Below are 15,095 nucleotides of genomic sequence, written 5' to 3'. Positions count from 1 at the left end.
GCCTTTACGCGTTTTCAAATGAACTCGACTTCATATCACCAGTGATCAGTGTTTCTCCTCACGCCTGGTAGTGGCTCCTCGGTACATTACAATGAGTGCCAAGAACAGGATAGAGTTGCTTAAGAAGCTGCAGCATGCTCGTCAAAACAAGTCCTCAAAGAGCCTTTATGAAGAAGATGAAACCGACGACAAAGTGTATGACCTGATAGATGAAGAAGAATTTAGGAGCATGAAGCGCCAGGAATTGCTTCGAGACGATTTTGTGGTAGATGACGATGGTCTCGGATATGTGGATAGAGGTGTTGATGAATGGGATGACCGCAACAGGGACCAAAACTACTCATCAGAAGAGGACGACAAACCAAGAGAAAGGGCTGCAAAGGGTTCCAAGAAGATCAAAAATGATGGTAAAGGGGTTAAATCTAGCTCTGGTGCTTCGATTGGAGATATTATTGCGGCTCAACACACAAAAAATGCAAAAGTTCTCAGCAAGGCGCCTAAAAAGTTTAGCCTTGATGAGTTCGACGACATTTTGCAGGAGTTCGATGGGAATGAAGCATCGACCGCGGTAGGTGGGCTTTTTGGGGCTAAGAGTCATCGCGTGGTCCCCAAATTAGAGAATAATATTAAGAGAGAGGCGAACGCTGCCGCAACACCACCGACCATTAAAAGAATGAAAATTGATGAACAATCTTTCAGTACACCTCAGGGGGGAGCAAATACGTCGCCACTAGCCGGTACAAAAACGAAAGCCAATTTATTAGATGATCGCGACCTACAGGCGATGATAGACGATGTTCAGAGCTCGCCAACGATAACAAAGGAAAGATCTGCAGATATTGTCAAGAGTGGAGGTCAAAGCTCTGAAGAAGACAGCGATGAAGAGATTACTTTTCGCAGGAGAACAATCAGAAGTGCGGCGGCCTCACAAAGGTCCAATGTTGATATTCGGTCCTCGGTACAATCATCCCCATTTGTCACAGCGCCACCAACACCTTCGGGCAGCTCCAAACTTAAAGAGGAAAATCCTAAGTCCTTGAGTTTCATAGGCAAACGGTACAGTCGCTCTGATGTGATTAGTGATAACGCTAGCTCTTTTAAGTTTTACTGGCTTGACTTTGCGGAAGTTGACAGCACTTTACTACTCTTTGGAAAAATCAGTACTCGAGAGAACAAGCTTATTTCAGCAATGATCCAGATTCTGAATCTCTCGAGAGAGTTGTTTTTCTTACCAAGAGAAGGAAAAACGGCATCTGATGTTCATGGCGAAATCATCCCGCTCCTAATGGAAAAGTATGGATTAGAAAACATCCGAGCTAAACCTGAAATTAAAAAATATGCATTCGAGCTACCTGGTATTCCTCATGAGTCCGAATATCTGAAAGTGCTACTGCCGTACAGGACTCCCAAGAACAGAAATGTTACCATCCCCTCTGATTTAGAAGGTGACACCTTTCATCATGTATTTGGTGGTAACACAAACATATTTGAGAGTTTCGTGGTCCAGAAAAAAGTTATGGGGCCGTGTTGGCTAGAAATAAACAATGGTGACTTTTCAGCACTATCTAACGCCTCTCACTGTGATATTGAAGTACAGGTATCGCAACCTTCCAGTATTGAACCTACTTCAGATAAACATGTTCCCAACTTGAATTGTGCTTCGCTAGCCGTTCAAACCATAATGAGCTCAAAAGAGAACAAGCAAGAAATCGTGAGTATAACACTTTCCCAATACAAAAACCTCGCACAGGATCTACCAATCCCAGAGGATCTAGCTCCAAATGACACTATCACCTTGGTAAGGCCCCCAGTCGGATCGAGTTTCCCTACCGGGCTAACGCACCTAGCCAAAAAGAACTTAACTGGTAATCTCCGCTTGTTCAATAATGAAAAGGCCCTTCTCAGCTGTTTTTGCGCTATGATGAAGTCTTCAGATCCAGACGTGATTATAGGGCATCGCTTGGAAAATGTCGCGCTTGACACAATTCTTTACAGGTGTTTTGAACTGAAAATACCCACCTTTAGCTGTTTAGGCCGCCGAGCGAGAAAATCATGGCCTGATAAATTTGGCAAGAATCCTAGCATGAACCAATTTTATAATCGAGACATTTTGTCAGGTCGTCTTCTCTGTGACATATCTAATGAAATGGGGCAATCATTAACACCTAAATGTCAAAGTTGGGATCTACCGGAGATGTACCAGGTAACATGTCAAAAAGAGCAGCGCGCGCTGGAGATAAATTACCAAAATCCCCAGTATCAAAACGATGTCAACTCTATGATAATGGCTCTACAAGAAAATGTGTCGAATGCTTTGATTTCTGCTGAAATCGCATTTCGTATTCAGATATTGTCGCTCACTAAGCAGCTAACGGTTTTGGCAGGTAACGCATGGTGCCAAACGCTCGGTGGTACGCGAGCAGGTCGGAATGAGTATATTCTGCTTCATGAATTTGAAAGAAACAACTACATCGTACCAGACAAGGAAACAAAGAGCATGAGGAACCAAAGACAGCAAAGGGCTAGAGAAGAAGCTGGTCTTGACGGTGGTGACGAAGTTCAAGTTAGTTCCAAGAAAGCTAAGTATCAAGGTGGACTTGTTTTCGAACCTGAAAAAGGGCTGCATAAAAATTACGTCCTTGTCATGGACTTCAACTCTCTGTATCCTTCTATCATCCAGGAGTACAACATCTGCTTCACAACTGTTGAACGAGACCCCTCAAATATTGACGAGCTGCCTAATGTTCCTTCATCAGAGATGGCTCAAGGTGTCTTGCCACGGCTGCTAGCTAGTTTAGTGCAAAAACGTCGAGAGGTGAAGAAGCTGCTCAAAACTGAGCCAGATCCTCATAAAAGAACACAATGTGATATTAGGCAACAGGCCTTAAAGCTAACAGCAAATTCCATGTATGGCTGTTTGGGATACGTGAACAGCAGGTTTTACGCAAAGCCCCTAGCTATGCTCGTTACCAACAAGGGAAGAGAAATTTTAATGAACACCAGACAACTCGCAGAAAGTTTAGCACTCACAGTGGTTTATGGTGACACAGACTCTGTCATGATTGATACCGGTTCCGACAGTTACATGGAAGCAATCAAAATTGGAGAAAACTTCAAAAAGCTGGTCAATGAGCGCTATCGCTTGCTGGAAATTGATACGGACAACGTCTTCAGGAAACTACTTCTACACGCGAAGAAGAAGTATGCCGCTTTAACAGTAGTATTTGATAAGTCTGGGGCAGAGAAAACACTGCTTGAAGTTAAAGGCTTAGACATGAGACGTCGTGAATATTGTCCACTTTCGAAGGAAGTTTCCACGCATGTCCTTGAAACTATCCTCTCAGATAAAGAACCTGAGACAGCACTTCAAGATGTTTATGAGTATTTGGAGGACATTAGAGAGAAAGTGGAAAATAACACTATTAGGGTGGATAAGTACAAGATTAACACTCGGCTTTCGAAAGACCCTAAGGCTTACCCTGGCGGTAAAAATATGCCTGCAGTTCAGGCTGCTCTAAGAATGAGAGAAGCAGGCCGTGTTGTTAAAGCTGGAAGCGTCATCACCTTCGTCATTACGAAACAAGAGGGTGTCGAGGACGATAGCTCACTGTCTCCTGCCGAGAGAGCTAGGGTCTTGAATGAGGTGATGGTGAAGAATAATAACCTACGTCCTGATCCGCAATTTTACCTTGAGAAGCAAATTTTCGCTCCGGTCGAAAGGCTGCTTGAAAGGATCGAGAGTTTTGACATTGTCAGACTTAGCGAGTCCTTAGGTCTTGATAGCAGGCGGTTCATAAACCGTGCAGGAGCGAACGGAGAGCTTAACGGTAGCAGCTCTGGCAGCCTTCAGCCGCTAGAAAGCTCTATTTCTGACGAAGAAAGGTTCAAGGATGTTGCCGCATTAACGTTTCAATGCTCTGGCTGTCAACAAAGATTTCCTTTTGGAGGCATTGTCGCATCCAAACGCTACCAGATGAGCTACAGTGGTCTCCAGTGTTCATCCTGCCAGCACACATTTGCGCCGCTGCAAATGAGCGCACAGCTCGAGAGTGCCATCCGTTCGCATATCTCTATGTACTACGCCGGCTACCTAGCCTGTGATGACCCAACTTGTGGAAACAATACCAGGCAGGTATCTGTTTTTGGCAAGCGGTGTCTTAATGAAAACTGCATGGGGGTCATGCGCTACCGCTACACAGATAAGCAACTTTACAACCAGCTTCTCTACTTTGAGTCACTGTTTGATGTGGATAAAAACAAAAAAGACGCTGTGAAGCCCCTTTACAAACCTGATCATCCAGACGCGCCAGAGGCAAAAATTCCAACGTCTCAGTTGCTCGCGTTAGGAGAGCAAAACAGGGAACTCTTTCAGGTAATGAGCTCTGTGGTTCAAAAATATTTGGCAAATTGTGCACGTCGCTTTGTCGACATGGATGCCATATTTGCTGTGTAGTAACCAACTAGCGACACCTATATAGATATCGTGTTTGCGAAGGTGCTACATTTAGGTTCGAAATATTTAATCATGCAAAGAACATGCAGTTCGATGATTCTGTAAGCCATCGAGAAGATTGTTCCATCGTACATATGCAAGAGTAGTAAATAAGAGGTCACGACTAGGCGCTTTGTGTGGTTGATTCTTTATCGTTCTTGTTTCTCACCTCTGTCACAGGGGATAGATTTTCAGGAACTGCGACCAGCTAACTGATAATGAAACCCGATGAAAGTTGACTGTTAAGAAATACGAGTATCACTAAGCCCACCGTGTTCCCAGAAGAAAAAGACATCGGATAAGCATCCTAGGATCTCACCATACATGAAACCCAAAACCAAGAAAAGCGACGGGATCGATTCTCTCTCGTCCAATATCAGCATCCCGCAGCAGCAAGATCGCAGACGACACTCGATCTTGCTGCTATCAGAGTCTGTTGCGAGCAGAAGATCGTCGTACACTAGGGCTCTGAGAGACAGTAAATGGAGAAAGTCTGGGACGTTTTCGAAAAGTCCGCAGTTAGGGCGCAGTGTGGACTCGCGCATTTTTATTGACCGGGCATCCCCCAGCTTCAAAACGCCCAAACAGCAGCACCAGGAGGAGATCCTCAACAGTGTGAGGACCAACTATTTGAACGACTACATGTCTCGTAAGGCTAGTCAAACGAGCCTTTCACTGAAAGGCCAGAATGAATCTTCGGACACTGAGCAGGGACCAGAATTGCTTGACAGGGACCCTAACCTTGAAAGTCAAGGAGGGCACATTACCAGAGAACTTTACCGCATGACCTCACCTGCTGCTTTCGGCAAGGCGGTCAAGAAGACGCGATCTGCCGACGACCTGACGCTCGAGGAACAGCACTCCGCATCTAACGCAAGCGCATTGAATGTTCCTGGCGGATTTAGACGCGAGTTCATTTTGCAAAAACACAACAAGGGCAAAACTATAGACACGGCACTCTCAAGCGAGTCCGAGACGTTGCACTCAAGTTCTGTCTCAGGCGAGTCCGTGCCTGATAGTTCTGAAAAAGTTCCATTCCTTACAAGAAACTTCTTGGAGTTTCTATATGTCTATGGCCATTTTGCAGGCGAGTCCTTCGAAGACGAGTTCTATACAGATCAGGAATCAGAGGAGCAAGCAGTTGATGAAACGAGTCCATTACTAGCTAGGGCTGAAGCAGGAACTGGCAAAAAAATCTTAGTGCCAAAATCGGCAAAAGGAACTACTTCAACCACCAAGGCATTCCTGTTGATGATCAAGTCATTTGTCGGCACTGGCGTGCTTTTTTTGCCGGGCGCGTTTTCAAATGGAGGTCTCTTCTTTTCCCTGGCCATGTTGGTTTTCTTTGGCATATATTCCTACTGGTGCTACTACATCTTGACAAAATCTAAAATAGCTACAAAAGTTTCGTCCTTTGGCGATATCGGGCTAACCCTCTATGGGCCATGGATGAAGTTCATTATTCTCTTTTCCCTGGTCATGACCCAGCTTGGGTTTTCAGGTGCTTATGTGGTTTTTACAGCCAAAAACCTCCTCGCGTTTGTTGAAAATGTCTTTTACTGGCCAGGCGTCACGATTGTTCACTTGCTTGCTTTGCAGCTCGTGGTATTCATTCCTCTTTCATTCATTCGCAACATAGCCAAGTTGTCATTCTCTTCACTTGTGGCTAACTTTCTCGTAATGGGTGGAATAGTTATTGTGATTGGCTTCACGGCAAAACATTTGTTTTTCGACTTGAACTGTAAACCTGCGGAAGGTATTGTCACAGGATTCAATTCTCAAAGCTGGACGTTATTCGTGGGTACCGCAATCTTCGCGTTTGAGGGAATTGGTCTTATCATACCTATTCAGAGCTCAATGAAGCACCCTGAGAAGTTTCCTTTGGTTATGGCTCTGGTTATAATCACAGCTACGGTTCTCTTTGTCTCCGTGGCCACCCTGGGTTACTTAAGTTACGGTGCTGAAACACAAACTGTCATTTTGCTAAACTTGCCGCAAGACAGCATTCTTGTCAACTTGATACAATTTTTCTACTCATCTGCTATCCTCCTATCGACTCCTTTGCAGCTATTTCCCGCCATTGCGATTATTGAGAACAAGGTCTTCCCCAAATTCACCAAAATCTACGTTAAGCGGAGCGATCATACCAAAATTCAATATAAGCCAAACTCTGGTAAGCTTGATTGGCGTATCAAGTGGCTTAAAAATTTTGTACGCTCTCTGATTGTTAGTTCAGTCGTAATTGCGGCCTACTTTGGCGCTAATCATCTCGACGCTTTCGTTGCAATTGTTGGCTCACTAGCGTGCATACCACTAGTGTATATTTATCCACCTATGCTGCACCTACGAAGCTGTAGCAAGCCGCGCTTTGCAGGTGAGAAGAGCGTTTGGAGGAAGTGGCCTATACTTCTCGACTATGTCCTTGTTGTCTTCGGAGCCATCGGCATGGTTTACACGTCATATCAAAGTATTTTTGGGTAAGCGGGATCCTATAATTCGCGCCAAAATCTACCAATCCCAACTCTTTCTAATCATATTTAATAGCATAAACTTTGAGCTTTAACATCTTTATACATTTTACTCTTTAACTGACGGCAATTTACTGGCTATCATCAATTTTCGAATGGGTTAAAAAATTGGTTGAGGGCCAAAGCAGGAGAACAAACATTGTCAAAACCACCAATAAGTTGTTGATCGAACAGCAAGCACCTATGTCCCGCAACTTCTACGCTGATGAGGGCGCCTTTGTTGGCTCTTCTAAAGGGCCTCTTTTGCCTGATATTCTTCACACTGAAGACGTCTCGACCAAGACCCTGCCAACCGGCAATCAGATTTACGACTCCAAAGCTCTTGACAGCTGGTTCAGCGGGATTAGGAAATACGTAACCCACAAGTACTACATCTACAAAACCGAGCTGGATACGCAAAAAAGCGCGGCGGCCAACGAGTGGAAGAGTGTCCAAGACTATGTCTCACAGCATGTTCTAACTGACGATTACGAAAAACAAGAGCTACTTGTCCCATCAAGTGCCCTTGCGCTTGGTGCTTTCTTCACAGGACGTGTCCTGAGCAATCGCCGTAACTGGGGGTTCGACTCGCCACTAAACACCACAAAAGCAGGAATTCTGACCAGAAACCCCAGTGCGTTGGGCCGGGTGCTGACCAGCATTCCTAGTAGAGTACTGCTCCCCTGGGTCCTTACCGGAACTGTTCTCTCGCAGCTGACACCTGTGACCTGGAACAATAGCGTCAAGGCGCTCGAGCAGGACGTCCTGCCCGCCGATTTGGTTGCACGCTATCACGAAATTTGGAATCAGCTTCTGGTTGATGGGGTTCAGAAGACGTCTGCTAGCGTGCACCGGAACGTCGACGCCAGCTTGCAGCAGGGAATCGGTGAAGTGAGGCGCTACCTCGTCAAGAAGCTCGACCTGTAAAGCCAGACAATTAAATCCTGGCCGCCACGCCTTTAACATGAAAACCGCAAGTATACCATATATATTCCTGAGTAAAGAGAGCTATTTCTAGTAGTTTCCGTGTCGATAGGTCTTGCTGTAAGACTGCTGCTCGTCCTTTGGATAGGGCGTCTGCGTAGTGTAGCCTTGTGGGGCAACGTTCGTGGTCAGACGGGGGTGATACACAGAGAGCTCATGGTCCTCGCGTGGATCTTCGTCGTACACCAGAGGTACTGCCTCGCGGCCGCCCGATATTCTGTGCGCGCCAGCCGCACGCCGCTTATTTTCGGGCCTCTGCGCCTCCAGGTCGAAATCCTGCTCGAGCTCCTTGACGCTGCTGCGCTCATCGTAAAAGCTGTTGCCTCGGTAGTACGCGTCCTGTGGCGCTGTTACCGGCTGGTAAACCACCATAGGCGGGCCTCCACCCACGCCTGGCTGAGAGTGCGGCTGCGCGATCGGTCTCTGCACGCCACGGCGACGCCCAGCCCCGCAACACCAGCAGCAGAACTCACATATCCCACTTGCCCCGTATTTAAAGCATCGCAGCAGCGATCCCACTATCCACACGGCCACAATTGAAGCTATCACTATTCCCACGATGGCGATGATCTTGCACGCCCGGTTATCCATGCACGAGTCCCAACTCTTGAAGCTTTCCGCTGTGTCCTTGGCGCCAGACACAAATCCTCGCGTCGCAAGTCGCTTGTAGCATATCTGAGACATCTTGACTGAATGCCTTTGCCTGTTCGGTGGTGTCCGATGAGCTAACACGCTCGATCAAATACACTTTTTTTTCGGGACGGGTATGTTGCCCATGTGAACAGGCGCAGTTAAGTATGCTAGACTGCGGTCAACAGCCATTGCGGCGCCTTAGCGCGGTCGATCTCGACTAACTGAGTGTCAAATGCTTCGATTAGTAGTTCTACAAGAATCCGGCCGCCTCTGCTTCCAGTAAAACGACGGTACTCCTCCGAGACGCTGGCCAGATTCCAGCCCATGATACGTCTCAAGCAACCGATCACAGTACCCGTGCGGTGGCGGCCCATGCCGCAGCACACGAGCAGCGGGTAGCTCTCGACATTGACGATGGTGCGCAAAGCACTGATGATTGAGTGCTCTGTGAGACCATCCCAAGGATTGTCATCCTCGCCGCCGTCTGGGTTAATGGTAGCAAATTGTAGCTGAATCGCATGCGCATCGCAGAACTCCAGCAGCGCGTCCTGAGGCTCTTCATTTGCCAGCCAGATGATCGTTTTGAGTTTGAGATCCAGTAGAAACGGGAAGTTCACGGTGGAGGGCTGACCGGAGCGGTACAAATAACGCTCCACGGGACAGAAGTTGAGCGGAGGCACGATGCGCGCGCGTGGCGCGTGCGATATCACCACATTCTCGCGTCCCAGCTCTGTCTCCTCATTGATGTATACATGGTCGTCATCCTCCTCGTAATCTGGTTCCATTTCCGCTCGGTGCTTGGTCCTGGCTCGAGATGAGATGTGCTCTGCAAGCTCTTATATATTTCAACAACAGTCTATAAAAATTTGACTTGCTAGCACCAACCTGAGCTCCGACACACACAAACAGCACCCTGCGCACCGCATCATGGTGCCAAAAACAACCCCCAAGAAAGCGGATGTGGCCAGCTCTGCTTCCAAGTTCTCAGACACAATTTCTGCCTCCTACAAGGCGTACTGCAAGCAGGTTAGCGGCGACAGGCAGCTACAGCTCATAGACACGTTCTGCGCATTCCTGGTGGCCGTAGGTGTGATTCAGTTTCTGTTCGTGTGCGCGGCCAAGGACAGCTTTCCGCTCAACGCGTTCCTGGCTGGCTTCAGTGCGTGTGTGGGCCAGTTTGTGCTGCTAGTAAGTCTGCGTATGCAGGTAGTGAACAGCTTCATGGGTATTTCGCCGCAGCGTGCATTCGGCGAGTTCGTACTAGCCAGCCTGGTGCTACACTTCCTCTGTCTACACTTTGTCAATTGAGTGTGCCGCGCGGCGGCGACGGCTGCTTTGCAAGTGGCGCTCTGGCCTGTATACTCTTGGTACAGTTACATATCTCGTCTTTTCTAGTCTAACACACGATACAACACCCACCGGATTTCTGTTTCTTACCCGAGGTGTTGTCGGCACGTTGCTCCACGCGGCCTGCGGGGGACTTGACCTTGCCGGCGGCGCCTGGAGCCTTGCCGGATTTGAGCTCGCCCGCTTTTCCTGAGGCCGCGACGCCACTAGTGCGGGCGTCTGCAGCCTGACCACCTTGGGCGTCCGCGGACAGCATGTTTGGGTCGGAGGCGTGGCCGCCGTTATCGAGACCGTCGCTGGCACCCACGCCGAGGCCCGCGCCCGCGCCCATGCTCTGGTTTCTAGCCTGTTGCTGCTGGAATTTCTGCCCTAGCTGCTCACCATGCGCCGGGTTGTAAACCGCGCCTTCGTCACGCACTAGGCGCACCAGGCCATAGAAAGACTCCTCGACATTGATGGCCTGCTTGGCGGAGGTTTCAAGGAATGGAGCGTTAAACTGCTTGGCCAGGCTCACACCCTCTTCGTAAGCAACCTGACGTTCATCCTCCAAATCACTTTTGTTGCCCACCAAGAACACCGGCACGTAGTCCGCGTCCTTGACGCGCAAAATCTGCTGGTAGTATGTCATTAGTTCTTCGAACGACGTGCGCGAAGTCACCGAGTACACCAGCAAAAAGCCCTCGCCAGTGCGCATGTACTGCTCGCGCATTGCCGAGTACTCTTCTTGGCCCGCTGTGTCCAGGATGTCCAAGATGGACACCTTGCCGTCCACGACAACCTGCTTACGGTACGAATCCTCGATCGTGGGGTCGTATTCATCCACAAAGTGTGATTGGATCAGCTGTATTGTCAGAGCGGATTTACCAACACCACCGCCACCGACGACCACCAGTTTGTATTCTCTTATGTTGTTCTGCAACCGCTCGGTCGTTAGTTGAAATTTCACCGTGCCGCTGCGAAAAAACCAGCGGTCGTGCCAGGCGCCACCGCCGGCCGCGGACGCGCCCCTCCCCACGTTAACATACCTTGTTCAGTGACATTCTGCTTACTTGACACTCGACCAGTTTCAAAGAATAAAGAACACTGCCCTGGTCCTTTTGTTTATAACGTCTGTCTGAGGGGCCTCTATAGCATACCTTTTCCAACGTTCAAAATTTGGGAAACCTCGAAAGTGTTTCGGAGGTCACGCGCGACGATACTAAGCATGTGATTGGCGAGGTTTGATCAGGTGATCTGGGGAAGTAGTACTCGAGCTGGCACGCGCGAGGACGAAGGCAGGGCGCTGGGTCGAGCGCGTCCGTCTCGCTCACAAAGCGCGCTTACAGTCGTCGCAGTACCACTTTCCTTTGGGTAGCGTCTCCAGGCCGATGCAGGGCAAATGAAACCATTCCAAGATGCAGTTGTCGCCGTCGCAGCCGACCATCTCTCCATAAGCCACCTGGTTGCAGTAGCAGTAGAGCGCCTCACCATACTCGTTTGTTTTTGGGCGCTGGCTGTAGTCTTCCCGCGATGCGGTCTTGCGCTTCCGCTTCTTTGAATCTGCGCTGGCGCTGCCTGCAGTCGCACCCATCGCGCCCGAAGCGGTGCCCGTAGGTCCTGCCATAGTCCGGCGCTTACGCCCATCGGTAGTCTGGGCGGCGCCAGCGGCCGTGGCCGCGGCCGCTGAGCCAGACGCCGCAGCGCCTGCAGCGAAACCTCCAGCGCCGGCTCCACCAGCGCCGGCTCCACCAGCGCCGCCACCGTTGCCAGTCGCATGGCCCGCGGGGACACTAGGAGGCGCACCAGCGGTTCTGCGTGCGGCCATGGCCTCGCGTCGCGACTCGCTCTTCAGCGCCTGCGACGACTTGCTGCCGGACTTGGAGTCAATCTTGGCCATGAGCTCGTGGTGCAGGTGCATGGCCGGATGGTTGTCGTTGCCAAGTCTGAGCTTGGGCGGGATCTCGTTGTTTTTGATAGCCACCTCGTACGCCAGCTCCAGGCGGGCGGTGAGCCGGTTCAGCGCTTCGTATGCGAGCGCCGACACGTGCATCTTCTCCTCCAGCGACGGCATCAGATCTTGAAACAGACCGTTCATCCTGGCAAGCGGCTCTACACCGTCGTTTTTGCTACCGCGTGCGCCCAGGAACTCCCCGATCGTGCTGTTGAGCTCGGGGACCGTGTGCACACACTTGGCGTCAATCTCCCGCAGAAGTGTAAGATACCGAGTGACCTCGAGTGGCATTTCTTCCAGTACATCTGAGATGTCGTTCAGTCCAGGGTACAGATTGGCAGGCGCAGCCATTGTAACGTTTTCCCACGGTGCGTGTGCAGCGCTGGAGCTCCGCGGAGGAAGAGCTGGTTATAAGTATCGAGTTAATTAGTAGCGGGGGCTTGCTCGTTCCGAGTGATATTCCGCTACTAGCGCGCTTCGAGATTCTGGCGGCAGCGATGAGCGGTCTGCAGGCTCGAAGGGTAGTCTGAGAATCTATTGCCTGCTTTTCAGGCACTCTACAGCTTCCATTTATTCTTCAAGTTTTTTCTAGGGCATTGTGTAGTGTTTCAATTGCAATGCTAGACCGATGCGTGTAATTCAATAGCGGTAGATTTCCTGAGACGCTCATAACTTGGGCTGAACGGAAGCAATCACTGCTTCTTTTCTATAAGCTGATCGCGCTGTAGGCTTGTTTCGACATTTGACCGCTGGCATCACTAGTACTGATCTGGCCTGCTGACTGGGTATGTCTCGTATCTAACTTCATTACTTTCTAACACTCAACAATTGGTTGTTTGGCCGAGCGGTCTAAGGCGCCTGATTCAAGATAACCCATCTTGACACTGATAACAGTGGAACACTCAGGTATCGTAAGATGCAAGAGTTCGAATCTCTTAGCAACCATTATTTTTTTGGCTTTTCAAGAGTGCTCAACATTGGAAGCAATGGAGAATGTGGAGTTCCCTAATCCCATATGGCATGCTCTACGCAGTTGCTTAATCGAGAGGCGTTTTATGTAGTTCTCAGTGATCTTTCCCAAAGTCCCGGATGGCTTTTTGGCCGTGCAGCTTAAAATCTTGATAGCAGCGCTGTCCAAGAGTTGACGACAAGACTGCGACGCAAGAAAGCGGTAGCAGGCTCTCATTCGCAGGGATTGAGGGCCGCTCGTTGTCTCGCGGCCCGCGCTCGAGCTTTTACCGTTGCTCTTGCTAATACTATTTTCAGTAGCTGGAAAAAAACTAAATTATAGCTTTAAGCTACCTTGTCCCCTACGTCAAACAATCGCACATCGAGCTTGAATTCGACGTATTCAGGTCGTTTTCCCAGCATTTATCTAAGGCCTACAATCGCATTCCGCATCCAGAACCAGACTTTCGAGCTATGAGTGTTTATTTGAGCGTTTTATTCGGCGCTTTGACGCTAGAAATGGCGTGTCTGTTCGTGTTGGTCCTCCCACTGCATTACAAGATCCGCAAGGGTCTAGTGAGCACGTACGACCGTTTTATGAGCTACACGCAGGTCAAGACGGTGATTTGGATCACCGCTGGACTCGTGGGGCTGTTGTTCGTGGACTCCTGGAAGCGGGCGCAGGTCTCTGTCTTTCTACACCACCACCAGGGCGTTGGAGGCCCAAGCGCGAATCCCGACGGCGCAGGAGCCATCACACCTGTCCAGGCTCTAGCGTCTCGCGCCTACAACCAGAGAAACACATATATCTCGGGCTTTATACTCTACTTTTGCTTCTGCATCCCTACTGTTATCAGCGTGGTAAGGAGGCTGGTCAAGTACGAGACGCTGCTCCGCGACAAGGACTCCCAGCACGAGGGGCAGAACGAGGCCGAGACCAAGGCTGAGGCGGAGGTCGCCAAGCTCAAGAAAGAGCTATCCGAGAAGAAGGCCTCGATCAAGGCCCTTGCCAAGCAAAAGGCTAACCTGGAGGCTCACTTCGACAGCTCTGCCGAGGCGCAAAAAAACGCAGACCCTAAGCTCAAGAAAGATAACTGAGCGCCGTGGCAACTGTGCCGCGGCTACAACGCTTCGATTCTATATATCGTGTCTAGTTTAGAATATTGAAAAAAACGGGCATTTGCTTACTCTTCGTGGTCTATCCCGGATGACCATGTCTCGTTCATGTGCGCTCCGAAAATTTGGGACTGGATCTCGTTCGCCAGCCGTGCGTCCTTTTCGCTCAGCTTACCTTGGTTGTCTGCCACGATCGTGTAGCTCTCCAGCGCTACCCGCAACTCCGCGACACTGCTAACTCCTAGCACTGTGGGACCCTTGTCTGCCCACTCGCTGAAAGCGTATCTGGTGGCAAGGCTTGCGAGGTCTTCGCCCTGCGAAGCGGCGTACTGAGCAGCCTCGTTGGACAGCTTCCGGAGCTCTGCAGAACAAGGATGGAACGCCTTCGTTTCCTGGGAGCGCAGCAGCGACATACTCAAGATAGAGCCGTTCTCGACCACTTTGACTCCCGCCTCCTCTCTGAAGCGTGGGGCATACTCGTGCAGCGTACGGTTCTGCAGATTCAAATTGGCGTATGACAGAACCACATCAAGAGCTCCTATTTGCGGATGCGTCTTGCATTTGAGTGCTATATTGAGCAAAAAGTCTACGGGGTACCCGCTGATGCCAAAATTCAGAATTACGCCTTCATCTCGCAGCTTGCGCAATTCCTGTAAGGCCTCCAACACTTGCTCAGTCTCAACGAACTCCACGTCGTGTAGGAACACGACATCCAAGTACTTAGTCTTTAGGCGCTCACACGATCTGAGAACGCTAAAATGAATGTGGCTGCGTGAATAGTCGAATTCCTCGAGCCTAATGCGACCAACCTTCGTGCAGATAAAGTAGTTCTCTCTAGGAAGCTCCTCCTTCAAGCTTTCCAATGCAGCCCCGTAGAGCACTTCGCTGTCTCCGTAGTATGGAGAAGTGTCAATCGCGCGGACCCCGAACTGCATGGCAAAGCGAATCATATCGACGACTGGCAGTGAAGCAGGATCATCGTTATACTGCGTGTTGAGAGTAGCACCACCCAGGATCAATTTGGGTAAATTTTCAACGCCAAGCCCCCGTACTAGGCCTTGGGTTGGACCTATAGGCTTCAGACTGTCCATTGGTGTTTATAGTCCCGTTCGCCCTGGTAACTCACTATATGTTGAGT

The 15,095-nt window shown here is 49.7% G+C and overlaps 10 protein-coding genes and 1 non-coding gene across 11 annotated transcripts; 6 read left to right on the top strand and 5 right to left on the bottom strand.

Moving 5' to 3' along the window:
- Positions 1 to 91: 91 nt before the first annotated feature.
- Positions 92 to 4,453, top strand: POL1 (DNA-directed DNA polymerase alpha catalytic subunit POL1; the record flags this gene model as incomplete). The annotated part of the gene is made up of 1 exon (XM_002553059.1): positions 92 to 4,453. The coding sequence occupies one exon, from the start codon at positions 92 to 94 to the stop codon at positions 4,451 to 4,453; it is 4,362 nt and encodes a 1,453-aa protein (XP_002553105.1).
- A 363-nt stretch (positions 4,454 to 4,816) lies between these two features.
- Positions 4,817 to 6,973, top strand: AVT4 (Avt4p; the record flags this gene model as incomplete). Its single annotated transcript, XM_002553058.1, has 1 exon — positions 4,817 to 6,973. The coding sequence occupies one exon, from the start codon at positions 4,817 to 4,819 to the stop codon at positions 6,971 to 6,973; it is 2,157 nt and encodes a 718-aa protein (XP_002553104.1).
- Positions 6,974 to 7,203: 230 nt separating this feature from the next.
- MIC27 (Mic27p) lies at positions 7,204 to 7,926 on the top strand (the record flags this gene model as incomplete). Its single annotated transcript, XM_002553057.1, has 1 exon — positions 7,204 to 7,926. The coding sequence occupies one exon, from the start codon at positions 7,204 to 7,206 to the stop codon at positions 7,924 to 7,926; it is 723 nt and encodes a 240-aa protein (XP_002553103.1).
- An 87-nt stretch (positions 7,927 to 8,013) lies between these two features.
- On the bottom strand, positions 8,014 to 8,667 carry PIN2 (Pin2p; the record flags this gene model as incomplete). Its single annotated transcript, XM_002553056.1, has 1 exon — positions 8,014 to 8,667. One exon carries the CDS (start codon positions 8,665 to 8,667, stop codon positions 8,014 to 8,016), a length of 654 nt encoding a protein of 217 aa, XP_002553102.1.
- Positions 8,668 to 8,783: 116 nt separating this feature from the next.
- Positions 8,784 to 9,401, bottom strand: OCA1 (putative tyrosine protein phosphatase OCA1; the record flags this gene model as incomplete). The annotated part of the gene is made up of 1 exon (XM_002553055.1): positions 8,784 to 9,401. One exon carries the CDS (start codon positions 9,399 to 9,401, stop codon positions 8,784 to 8,786), a length of 618 nt encoding a protein of 205 aa, XP_002553101.1.
- A 142-nt stretch (positions 9,402 to 9,543) lies between these two features.
- Positions 9,544 to 9,924, top strand: OST2 (dolichyl-diphosphooligosaccharide-protein glycotransferase; the record flags this gene model as incomplete). Its single annotated transcript, XM_002553054.1, has 1 exon — positions 9,544 to 9,924. The coding sequence occupies one exon, from the start codon at positions 9,544 to 9,546 to the stop codon at positions 9,922 to 9,924; it is 381 nt and encodes a 126-aa protein (XP_002553100.1).
- An 88-nt stretch (positions 9,925 to 10,012) lies between these two features.
- Positions 10,013 to 11,003, bottom strand: RAS2 (Ras family GTPase RAS2; the record flags this gene model as incomplete). The annotated part of the gene is made up of 2 exons (XM_002553053.1): positions 10,013 to 10,876; positions 10,989 to 11,003. The coding sequence occupies 2 exons, from the start codon at positions 11,001 to 11,003 to the stop codon at positions 10,013 to 10,015; spliced, it is 879 nt and encodes a 292-aa protein (XP_002553099.1).
- Positions 11,004 to 11,269: 266 nt separating this feature from the next.
- Positions 11,270 to 12,244, bottom strand: PHO23 (Pho23p; the record flags this gene model as incomplete). The annotated part of the gene is made up of 1 exon (XM_002553052.1): positions 11,270 to 12,244. The coding sequence occupies one exon, from the start codon at positions 12,242 to 12,244 to the stop codon at positions 11,270 to 11,272; it is 975 nt and encodes a 324-aa protein (XP_002553098.1).
- A 479-nt stretch (positions 12,245 to 12,723) lies between these two features.
- KLTH0D08888r lies at positions 12,724 to 12,838 on the top strand. Its single transcript has 2 exons — positions 12,724 to 12,761; positions 12,795 to 12,838. It is a non-coding gene; the product is annotated as a tRNA-Leu (tRNA).
- Positions 12,839 to 13,315: 477 nt separating this feature from the next.
- YET2 (Yet2p) lies at positions 13,316 to 13,939 on the top strand (the record flags this gene model as incomplete). The annotated part of the gene is made up of 1 exon (XM_002553051.1): positions 13,316 to 13,939. One exon carries the CDS (start codon positions 13,316 to 13,318, stop codon positions 13,937 to 13,939), a length of 624 nt encoding a protein of 207 aa, XP_002553097.1.
- Positions 13,940 to 14,025: 86 nt separating this feature from the next.
- ARA2 (D-arabinose 1-dehydrogenase (NAD(P)(+)) ARA2) lies at positions 14,026 to 15,048 on the bottom strand (the record flags this gene model as incomplete). Its single annotated transcript, XM_002553050.1, has 1 exon — positions 14,026 to 15,048. The coding sequence occupies one exon, from the start codon at positions 15,046 to 15,048 to the stop codon at positions 14,026 to 14,028; it is 1,023 nt and encodes a 340-aa protein (XP_002553096.1).
- Positions 15,049 to 15,095: the final 47 nt, after the last annotated feature.

The sequence above is a fragment of the Lachancea thermotolerans genome, assembly GCF_000142805.1.
Source record: "Lachancea thermotolerans CBS 6340 chromosome D complete sequence".
In the NCBI taxonomy this organism is placed as follows: domain Eukaryota; kingdom Fungi; phylum Ascomycota; class Saccharomycetes; order Saccharomycetales; family Saccharomycetaceae; genus Lachancea; species Lachancea thermotolerans.
Note: the sequence above shows the minus strand (reverse complement) of the source record. Positions and strands in the feature narration are given on the sequence as shown.